Genomic DNA, 12,500 nt, shown 5'->3' on the forward strand with positions numbered 1-12,500 from the left:
CAGTGGCTTTGGTGGTCTTGTAAACAGATGTCAAAGTCAGAGTCACGTCTTTATGTTTGCTGTAGTTTCTTGGAAAATCTTTACCTTCACATCTTATTTCTTATCACTTTCTTTTTTTTTTTTCTTTTTTTCCATCTTGTTGCACTTTTTTCACCCTTGTCTTTTCACTTTCTCATTGATGATTAGCCTTTTTATATTTCTTTCCGCGTCTTCCCTTTTATTCCTTTCTACTTACTTTGCTCTGTTAGACATTTTAATGAATACGTTGTTGATTTCTTATCACATTTCGACCAGGTGTTGATATTTGATTTAAAGAATGCTACAACGTTGTAGTGTAAAATAATAAACGTTCTTACAGACAAATGTAAGAGAGAGAGAGAGAGAGAGAGAGAGAGAGAGAGAGAGAGAGAGAGAGAGAGAGAGAGAGAGAGAGAGAGAGAGAGAGAGAGAGAGAGTAGAGAAGGTAAGACGCAAGGGAATAAAAAAAATAAAAATCTTTTCAAAATCATTTTGAACTGGGAACCAATGTACAAGACACTTTTCCAACAGCATTTCTATGTGCAAAAAATGAAAAACTTGCAAATACACATACCATGTAGACAGAAATAACCAGCGAGATATAGATAGATATGATTAGAAAGAGAAACAGACAGACAGATAGTCAGACAAGCAGGCAGGCAGACAGGTAGGCAGGCAGACAGACAGACAGACAAAGAGGGAGGAAATTTACAAAAGAGACGGACAGACACACATGCAAACAATCATAAAAAAACAGAAAGAAAAGAAAGAAAGGCAGAACCAGAGAAAATAAGAAAAATACATTAGTGTAAGAAATGGAGGAAGACAGAAAGAAATAGAATGAGGCTGTGTTGCCTTGAAAACGAAATTATGAAATCAATCAGCCGAAGAAAGCTATTTGTGGCAAATGGAAAGGGCCCAGATATACAGGCAGTAATTTCAGAAAATATGTATCCACAGAAAAAAAAAAAGATTCTCAGTCATTTCTAGCTAGGAAAGTGTCTCAAGTGACAGTGTGGACATTTGCAGATTTGTCAAGGATAAGGGATTACATTCACAGATAACCATGTACGTGTGAAAAAGAAAACAAAAAAAAAAACATATTCGATACATGTTCCATTTCCTACGTGACAAAATAATTATGATTTCCCTTTCAAAAACATTGCTATTAATCATGAAATCAGATATGTCATTTTGAAAGCGTCGTCAGTGTAACAGGGGAGATGAGCAAATGAGTTTTGTTTTTTGTTGTTGTTAGTGTTCTTGAAGATGTGTTGCTCTTGTTATGGAATATAGGCTTTTAATGCTTTCATATATACACTTTCAAGTTTGTTTTAACTGTCAAGTACACACGCATTCACAAGAACACATGACCAAAAATGTGTATTTGCTTATACAAAAAAATAAAAAATAAAAAAATAATAATGAATAAAAAAAAAATAATAAAAAAAAAGATAAAAGCTAAGATACCTCTTACGAGATCCTGCCGGGTCTTATCCTCAGTTGAAGAATTTCTTTGTGTTTTTACCAAGCCATGTACCTATTCAATACATACGCGATAAAAAGGACAACAACCCGCGGCGCACTCACCTCTGGCTTTGTCGATGTTGTACTTGATGAAGTGGCGGTCACTCCAGAGAACGAAGCCGATGAAGAACAGCAGCACTAAGCAGAAAATGAGGCCGACCCAGAACCCTGCACAAGGAAATATGTGAAGAGGACGAGTTGCTTATAATTCGCTACCTTTAAGTGCACTTAGCATCCGAATGCTGTGATTTTGCTATGGTCACATAAAACAAGGATTTTAAATCACTCATTAATCAGACAAAATTCAAGTTATGGACAATAATATTTCAACTACATTTAGAAGACTGTAATCATCATCACATGCATAATTGCTGCATACAAAAATCCATTCATCAATTATCAAATTCACCTGAGCCCAACTGTGGGCACGTCGCATAACTGTATTGCAGTAATTTATTATGTTATTGTAAAATATAAGTTTTGGAAATCAATGGCAAATGAAACATTAGACGCCTGCTTTTGACTTGTGGAAAAAAAAACAAAAAAACACCACAACTGACAAAAAACTAACAACAGAAAATTTTTACATCTGATTAAATATAATTGTATACTCTTCGGCTGCGTTTACATCAAGCGAATCAGCCCCGTTCAATTCATACAGAAACTTCCAATGCGAGTCATTTTGAATCAAATTATTGGAATCAAAAGACAGTAATATATAAAATAAGGATTATATATATATATATATATATATATATATAAAGATGAGTCATGCAATGGGATGATTCTTCATGAATTCAATCGAATTGATTCACTTGGTGTAAATGCAACCTTAGAGGCCTTATTTCAAGGGTGCAGTCTGTGAGTTTTAAGCTTTGGGCTGAAGTGGCCTGCGATGGTAGACCATCCTGTTCCATTTAGTTATAGTCGATGATAGAAATAAAAGTGTCACTACATAGAAACGCACTTAAAAGTAGATAAGTAATACTTCCACATGGAGTAATATTAAATAGAAAGTGAAATATGGCGAGGGAAAGCGTATAGCATCTTAATGCGACTCTGAGATGACTGATCTCCTCCTCCTGTTCATAATCTTTCCTCTTTGTGGTCCTTCAAACCAGGACCTGATGCCCTCTAAGCTCAAAGACCAAATCCCCCAAGAAAGGAACTTTCTACTTTCTCTTCCATTTGGAGGTTACTTATTGGAATGTGGGCGAGGGGGGGGAGGGTGAGGGGGGTAGAGAATGTTCACATTGCAGTCTTTTGGGTGGAGTAAGAGGAGAAACTGCTTAAAAAGAAGTAAAGAACTGATACACTCGCAGACATATTCTCGTAGCAAATGCTTGAATAATTAGTTCTACCAACAAGTAGCATATGATAAGCTGGCGAAATATAAAACAAGCTACCATACCGATGACACCAACATAAGGATTGCTTTCCTATCACTACAGAGATGAACGGAGCCTCTCACATCTTACACCATAGTGCGTAGAGAGGCGTCGGCGGCGGCTCTGGGGGGACGATGGTGCAGCAACGGAGGTTCACGTCGCAGCAGGTGTAGTCCTCCTTGTGGCCGCACACCTGGGACTGGCAGATTGTTAGGCCATCATTGCAGCACGAGTTGCCGTCGAAGGAGCCGCATGTCCCGCAGTACCAGCCATCCTGTATCATTCCGCAGGATTCCTGTGGCGAAAAGGACATTAATTTTAGAATATTGTTCCGACATCTGATAGTACTTCGATGATTTATCATTTGTCATTCTTTGCTAATATAGACATTTTTGACTGTCATTTTTAGGATTCTTTTATATAATTTTTACAATACATCCACTATACCCTAAGGGGTCTCCTTGGCAACTACAAAGCGAGGAAACCATTTAACTCCTAGAGCACGTTATTCATTGTATGTTCTCATTGGAATTTCTAATTCAGCTTTAGGGGTACTATTTTACTTGATTAGTAATTCGGAAAGTCCCATAATTTTTCTTGACAATGACTTCATCATCCTCTCCTGTAGCATAATATTTATCGAGTTTTTAATAATTTCTGTCTTTTTGGTAGCATCAGCTGAGGTAACATTTTATTACCGCGATTATAATAAGCATTCTACATTATTATTATTAATCACGAGTTGAGGGGAGCAGTGGCCGCGCACGGGTGGCAGCCTTCAGTAATTCCTTTGACTGGGCCTCATAGACACCCGCTCCCCCTCCATCCGTGTTTTTAGACGCTGGTTATTTTTGAAGATAAGTGCCACATTATTCTCTATTTCTTCCCTCTCGTGAACGACGTAAATGCATAAGCAATGTGCGTTTCGGGCTTCCTAACCAACAAATATTTAGTATGAACAAAATCAGTGGTTCAGCCTATATATTTTATTTTATTATTTCACTAATTCTCGTCAAGTATGATATATGGTGTCAGTTTCAGAATTGAATCACACAAAGCAGCTTACCTGGTCGCAATATTGGTTGTTCTTGTTGCAGCAGTTGAAGGGGTCGAAGCTGCAGCATTCCATTTCGTTGGAGGATCCGCACAGGCGACCTCCGCACCATACCTCGTCCCCCGCCTGTGGAATTAGCGGGTGTCAAATGCCACGCAATAAGTTAGGAATCACACAGGCACTATGTTATATTCGTCGACCTTGCCTTCATCATTATCGTTATTTTTAACATCATCATCATCGTTAGTTTGGACATGATTCTCATGACCCGTATAACCTTTGCTATTATCAGTAGTATTGTAATCATTATTATTGTCAGCATTGTAAGCATCATCGTTAATGAAGTTTCGTATCATTGCCATTATCCTTATTGTTATCGTCCTTAGCATTATCTATTATCATCGTCATAATCACTGATAATATTGTCTGTTGTCACCATTTCTAATATCACATTTACTTTTTAATATTATAATTATGTTTATTAACACTATATTAATTTCGTTATTTGGTATGTCATTACGATGATTCCATCGTTATTGTCGATATCACCATTATTATTACTGACATCAAATTAATAAAGCCGTTATAAACTTTATTATCATTGTTGTTATTATCCCGATTGTCGTGTTCATTACCAGTTTTCATATCATAAGAATCATTATATTATCATTAACGTATTCCTGTTTTAACAGTTGCTGCCAATAGTATTATCATCCTTATCACCGACACCACCATCTTTACCATCACCGTCGTCGTCGCCGTCGTCAGCAATATTATTACAAAGAGTCTTAGTAATAATAACGATCATATTGTTAAGATAATGATGACATTACTTCTGTGGATAATGATGAATTTGTCAGTATAATCGTTGCTATTATCATTATGATTATCATTTTGTTATTATTATTATTATTATTATCATTGAAATTATTAACATTATTGTTATTATAATTATTATTTTTATTATTATTATTATTATTAGTAGTAGTAGTAATAGTAGTAATTACCATCATTATTTTTTGATAATCATTATCATTTCCATTATCATTATCATTATTTTTCTCATTATCATCAATATAATTACCATCATTAGTATAATTATGATAATGATTGTTGTTATTCTCATCCTTATCATTATCATAATTAATGTTTCTCAGTTTCTGTAGCTTTCAAATCCTGTTATTTGTCAATGTTTTCTTCCTCTTTTGTTCTATTGCTACCATCATCATCATCATCATCATCATCATCATTATGATTATTGTTTTCATTATTATTATTATAGTAATTATTACTGATAGACTTGCTAATTTTTATACTATTATCATTGTATCATTATCATCATCATCATTCCTATTGCTGTTATTGTTAACATACTATTAATTTACTAAAAGTCATCATCATATTTAATTTTCATTGCATATATTATTACTGCCGACTTAAACCTTCTCTCGACAGTCACCATTCCTACTGCAATGCCCTGGCAGTTTATTCCTTTCAAAAATAAGACAAGCATTAACCATTATACTAGAGTAAGCAATCCCATGGCAGCATATGTTCCCTAGTTCGCTTGGAATTTGGGGAAAGATATTGCGTTGGCGCCTGAGCGTTATAGGGCAATACAGTGTCTGTGCACAGGCAAGCCTACCTGGTATTTCATTTTACTATGCCATGGGAGATTCATAAATCACGTTGCTACGCTACGATGTACCCTGGTGTCTACGTATGGACCAAAAAATGGAATGGCTGCAGAAGGGAAATACTGATTTCTGTTTTATCTGTACATTTTTCCTTTGCCTATGCTATCTTTATATATTTTACTGGTTATATATCCACAGAACCTGCCTTTTCACTGATAATTAACACTAATAAATAAATGATGAAAGAACACCACGAAATTAATCACTATAATTGATTGTGGCAATGAAAGTGTCGTGCAAGTAAACATTTGTTCCATTTAGAATGGATCACGTCATCTTGTCTAGTTTCTTATAGGCAGATGTGGTATCTCTTATTCATTTGTTACTTGTTTTAATCTTTAAAATCTTATTCTCTCACTTTTACTTTACCTTACTATTATTTCGACTCGTCTCCCTCCCTGAATCCAACATTTTCCTCTAGTCTCTTAGTAGCTGGAGCGTGTTATATATGAACTTAATATTCATATCTTGAGCTGGAATGCATTCGAAGTTCGCACATTAGAGGAACATCTCTTTCGCGTAGAGAACAATATTCTTATTTAACAGTTCTCGCTCCCTTCCTCTCTCTTTTCCCTTCTTCCCACAACTGCACTAGTGCAAACATTTTCCTTTGTTCCTCTGTGACTAGTTTTAAAAATCTTAAAATCACCTAAACTTAATATAACACACACAATTTTTTTTTTTTTTTTATAAAAAAAAAATCTATATATTCTTTAAAAGCGTACTTGAATAGTTTTCATGCTTACGGCAGTTTCTAAATTCTTCTATACTGTGATTCAAACATTTCATGTTTAAAGAGAATCTTCCCATTAAGTTCATGTATCTGGACACGCATATCTATATTCACAATAAAACAACGCCCAGCACGCACACACTTGCAAGAACACAAGTGTGTATTTGTTACATATATATAAGTGAATTAATAAATACATATATATACACATATGTATTTATTAATTCACTTATATATATGTAACAAATACACACTTGTGTTCTTGCAAGTGTGTGCGTGCTGGGCGTTGTTTTATTGTGAATATATATATATGCGTGTCCAGATACATGAACTTAATGGGAAGATTCTCTTTAAACATGAAATGCTTGAATCACAGTATAGAAGAATTTAGAAACTGCCGTAAGCATGAAAACTATTCAACACACACACACACACACACACACACACACACACACACACACACACACACACACACACACACACACAGGAGGGAACGAAAGGAATCACGCCTGTCTAATGTTTTTGGATGGCATATTTTCTGTATTAGTTAAAATTTTACTAAATTAGCTTAAGGGATAACAGGCCAAATTTCTGGTAGTTTGGAGGTTTTGCTAGCGTTCGCTCCTTCCTCACAAGGAGGTCACCAACTCCTGTTGCTGACTAGGCTGTAGGAGCTGGACTGGCTCACAGGCAATGTCTGCATTATTGCCTGGTCAAAAGACGGTCTGCTGTGCATGGTGATTTGCGGCCTCCGCACAACAGTGACTGTCATGCAGGCGAGCCAGGATGCTATGGTGTAAAGCAATGGGGACAACCATTCTAGGCCCATGCAGAAACAAGTTACTGTCACTGTACATCTCCTTGCGCATTTCCCAGTATGGATGTAGGGCATTTGGTTGTAGCAATCTTTGGGGAACCCTGACTTTACATGGTGAAGCATCATCTCATATGAAGCACCCTTAGGTGCAGCTGTATGCAATTATTCCATGTCTATGGCTTCTGATTCTTTAAAAGACTGAACAGCATGCAGAGCCACAATCTTGATAGTGTCCATTGCAGTATCAAAGGCACCATCTTCAACCATTGGGCGACTCATAGGTGACCGGGAGAGGGCATCAGGGATGCAAAACTCAATACCTGCACACCACGAAATTAACGAAATGGGCCTGTGATGGTCGAAATCTTAGGTGTAAATTCTGCCAGTGAATTACCAGGCCCACAAATGACCGAAGATCTGTCAGGTTTGCTGGGTTAGGGAAACTGTGATGGCCCATACCTTCTCTGCGTTTGCTTCCATACCACTTTTAGATAGTCTGTACCCACAGCGACATCTGTGGGAGGTAGGGTGATAACACTAGCTCCTACAGACTCTTCAAGGCTGAAATACAGTTTCTCAGGGTCGCTCTTATTGACATCTTGCTTCTTCTTCTCTTTACCCATTGTAGCAAGGCCAGAGTGTCAAGAGAATACAGAAAAATCGCCGAATATCTGGTGAAAATTCCTAAATGCAGTGTGAGGCAGCCAGTGTGTGGGCGTTTGTGTGCGCGCTGACAGTACAGTGACATCACGGCACACAGTGATTCCAAACACCTAAAATGCTGGCCAAAAATTATGTAAATGAACTGTGTTTTCACTAAATGAAGTCTTATATTTAACAGGTTACTCTAGATTCTTTATTTATTGAAATTAACTGTACACGGGGAGATTACAAGCCATAAAAGTTTTCAAGTAAAAAAATAAAGTTCTGATATTCTAATTATCTTTTATAGTAATGGGAGGAATATGAACATGTAGCTAAAGAAATATGTATCTAATTTTAATACATAGTGCAAATTTCCGCTAAATTTAACCAAATACAGAATTATAGTTAACTTATAGTTAACAAAATTAATCTGGCAGTATCGGCAGCTAATATGTGTACATAATAGAGAGATATACATAAAATAATGATTCTTTGTTGAAATTTTTTTGAACACTTGTCGCATGGCCGTTACACAAGGTTTGAAATACCCGCGTAGGTTGTGCATTAGAAAAAAGGGAATAGTGGAGCTTGTAATTTTAAAAAATATATAGTTTACTTTTTCTATTGAAAGCGTTTTCTATTATTTCCATAAATCCAGGAAACAATTTTTAGGTAGTGCATGCATTATATTCACTATATCTGATACTGTGCATACCATATTATATTCGCAGATAGGCCAATAATAAGTAATTGCATTTCTAAGAGAACCTAATTTTGATGCTGATAAAGATGATGGGGGTAGTGATGATAATGAAGATGAAAAGGTATTCAGTGATTTATATTTATGAGTATATTGCAATATCTTGGCATCAGTCTTAATGAATCACTAAGCAAGAGATTGCAATTGCATATGAAATGTGGGTATTAACACTAGGATTTTGGCCAGGGGTTCAGAAGATCGGACCAGTGTGCGGCGGACATACGCGGGCAGGCGAGCCACGAGGTCAAGAATCAGTCGCTCACAAAGCATCGTAGAGAACATTTTGATGTACCTCGTCCCTACAAAACCTCAGTGTGCTTCGATTCGGCTCCCTTATGCTAATAACAATGCCTCCTGAGCACACCCAATATTGCACTATAGGCACTGCACAATACACTACACTTTGGCACCACACTTGGCTAATAAAAAACACTCCTCAAGTGGGTTCATTGCTACACAGTAATATAAACTAAACATAATAATCTGTATTTCACATGACGCAACATATTACACAGAAGGCAGTGATTATAATAAGATCGCATAATTCTCACAATAAACGTACAGTAATACTATCATCACAACCCGTAAGTAATGACATCACAACATGGCTCATTATCACTTCATTATCAAAACCCACAAAACCTAGCTCTTCTACAGTGCAAATGAAATCAAGACTGCACACTGAAGTACCATGGGTGGAGGGAAGGATTTGAATCAAGTGGATTTGTCAAGACTGATTGTGGGCAAAATTGTGGGCAAAAGAGATCGTCATCATCATCGCTCTTTATGCTTACAACTACAACAACAAACCCTATTAATGAAATGGTTTCCGTGGTTATTGTTCTGTGTTGATAGGTGAGTTAGTGTGAGAGAGGATGTGAGAGTGAGCTTTCACAAAGAATGAATCACAAACACGAAGATTAACGTTCATTAATAATAATAATAATAATAATAATATGATAAGTAGAAAATCATATCAATACAAAATTATATCAACTACCACATTGAATTTCATAATTTAATGATTTGCAACAGAATACAATCATCAGTGAACCATGACTTTAAAAAATATTAGCAAGCCTCTCGCAAAGTAAATCTTCCCAGCTCAGAGATGTACGAGCGTGATTCATAAGCAAATGACGATTCTTGCTTAAAACCCTAGTTCTACATTTATGAACATCTCAAAATTTGCCGATCGAAAAAATAAGTTAGATTTCACATTTACCTACTATAGATATTAACACTATATTTAATAAATTTATACCAATATCACGTTACAAGCTCCGCTCTAGCGACCATAAAACGTGTCACCATTGAGCAATGTAACTATGTTATGCTTATCCCTATGAAGTGAACAACTATTAAAAAAAAAAACAAGGAAATAACGGGAACAGGGAGCTGTCTCTCATAGCCTCCACGTGTGCAACTGGCCGGAAGTGAAGAACTGTGAGGTCAGGTCAAGACGAGGAAGCGTGCTACTAATGAGAGTAGAAGTAAATGCTATGATTATTCGTGATAAAGATAAATTAAATCAATAAGAGAATTAAACGAATTGAAATCTAAGAACAAATGAATTTCTAACAGTCAATCGACGAAACTTGCACAAGAAAAGAATGAAGTACCAAGAATTTCGTGAAATAATAATCACAAGGAGTTATTGAGTGAAAATCACAAACGCACTGAATTCGCCGTAATTCAAACAACATAAATTTCTAAAAACAAGAACAAATAATCAAATGTTTAACCCAACGTAAGCGGGCTTATTTACTATCCCCTGTAGTTTTTTTTTTTGTTTTGTTTTGTTTTTGTGAATGTTGTTACATACATATGGCTCCAAGTGTGCTCAGCAGAAAGGGTTCTATCAGTTGGCCCTAGTGACCGATCCTGATTTCCCCATTCTTTGAAATAGCGGGAAATGCATTTTTCTTTCCAATACTACTAAAATTGATTTTGTTGTCATTATTGATATTATGAGTATTAAAGTGTTATTAGAATAATAATAACACCAAAGACAATAAAATATTAGAAGTGAATCTTTAAAAAAATGAAGGAAAAGGGTAAACAGATGAGATAGGTAAGACTATTAGCTGACTCCTTGGTTACTAAGCACTTATAGAATCATCTTTGTGTAAAGACAATGTATAAAACTTTTACTACAGTGGGCATGGCATTGTAGTTTTGCCACCCGCGCCCATTAGCTTATTGAACGTGTATGTTGACCAGAGATACGAGGTCAAAGTAAGAGAATGAGAACACTTGTTTCCTGTTTCCGGAGGCTGGGGCTGTACTCGTTGGAACGGGTCATGGAGTGCAAACTGATGGGTCATCTAGACTCCCGCTGAGGTTATGGGACTGAACCAACGCAGCACCAAGATGGATGACCTCCCGCATTCGAGACTTACCCAAGACTCGTCTACGTGTGTCACTATCACTGTGTTGTGAGCCGTACTTAGGTTAACTATCACTGCTGTTCACCGTAGCCTTTTACATCCCAAGATGCTGGAAAGGGACAGCCTAAAGGTGTGGGGTGAGCCTTAACCACGGATGGTGCCAAACACCTAACTAAGTAGCTTGTCAACCTGAAGAACTGGATACCCTAATCTAATGGAATTGTCAGGGAATTCACGCAAAATAGGAAGAACTGCAACATCTGATAGCTTCATGTAATCCAGTTTGTGTATGCCTGCAAGAGTTTATGACCAGGGAAAATCATCCAATTTCCTTGAGAGGATTGCAAGTTCAAGCCCATTATCGAACCTTTGATAATGGACCTCATGGAGGAGTAGCAGTGATGGTACGTCAGGATATTCCCTTCCAGGCCATCTACCTGCAGAGAATAGACTTGACACGACCTTACTCTGTTGCATCCATCTACCTCCCTCCACATAATCTAAACATAGATGATTTGGAAGATTTACTTGGGCAATTGCCTCAATCATTTCTACTCTTGGGAGACTTAAATGGTCGGCATCACCTCTGGGGAAACAATTTGTGCAACCCCCGAGGAAGGACCTTGGAGTCTTTGTTCTCAAGAGTAGATGCAGTTTTACTGAACAGTGACACACCCAGACATCTCTATATTCAAACTGGGCATTCTCCAATATTGACCCGTCAATTGTTTCATCTGATTCACAGTTGAATTTCACTTGGCAGGTCATAGAAGACTTACATGGAAGCGACCACTTTCAAATACTTTTGGATGCTGACAGGAAATTTAGAGTGAGGGTGGGAAACAGTTTCTCCAACCTGGAAGATCAGCTGGAAGGCGTCCCACAAGGGAGTGTCTTAAGTGTGACCTTGTTTCCCATTGCTATAAATAACATCATAGAGGTCGTTACAAGTGCTGTCTTATGTAATCTGTATGTGGATGACTTTACATTGTACTGCTCAGGAGGAAGCTTACAGGATGTGCAAGGACACATGCAGACTGCAATAAATCAGGTTGTACAATGTGCAACATACCATGGGGTCAAAAGACCATGGCTATGTATTTCCACAAAGGAGGAAAGTTCCATCCTTTTTGTCCAAGAGGTGAAGTACTTGGGTCTATTTTTTTTTATTCAAGGCTTACATGGGTGCCTCATATCAAACAGTTAAAGGTGAAAGCTACGAAAGCGTAGTATTTTCCGAGTTCTTTCACACTCATCTTGGGGTGCAGACTCTCCCACTGTTCTCCAGATGATGGACTCGGTTCATAATGAAGCTCTCAGAATCTGTACAGGGGCTTCAAGGTCTTCAACTGTGGACTCCCTGTATGCTGAGAGTGGAGATCCACCTCTTTCATTACACCTGGACTACTTGAACCTGATTTACTACACAAAACGACAGAGGATTCTGGGATCTACATCCAGATTGGTTTTC

General features: G+C 37.2%; 1 protein-coding gene across 1 annotated transcript in view; it reads right to left on the bottom strand.

Annotated features, from left to right (window-relative positions):
- LOC125025799 (formin-like protein 20) overlaps positions 1–12,500 on the bottom strand; it is a 49,681-nt gene that overhangs the window by 30,340 nt on the left and 6,841 nt on the right. The window contains exons 2-4 of the mRNA XM_047614033.1: positions 4,000–4,113; positions 3,024–3,228; positions 1,609–1,713 (exon numbers count right to left, since the gene is read on the bottom strand). Of these exons, the coding sequence (XP_047469989.1) occupies positions 1,609–1,713; positions 3,024–3,228; positions 4,000–4,113 (424 nt within the window). The remainder of the gene's footprint in view (positions 1–1,608; positions 1,714–3,023; positions 3,229–3,999; positions 4,114–12,500) is intronic.

The sequence above is a fragment of the Penaeus chinensis genome, chromosome 5, assembly GCF_019202785.1.
Source record: "Penaeus chinensis breed Huanghai No. 1 chromosome 5, ASM1920278v2, whole genome shotgun sequence".
Lineage (NCBI taxonomy): Eukaryota > Metazoa > Arthropoda > Malacostraca > Decapoda > Penaeidae > Penaeus > Penaeus chinensis.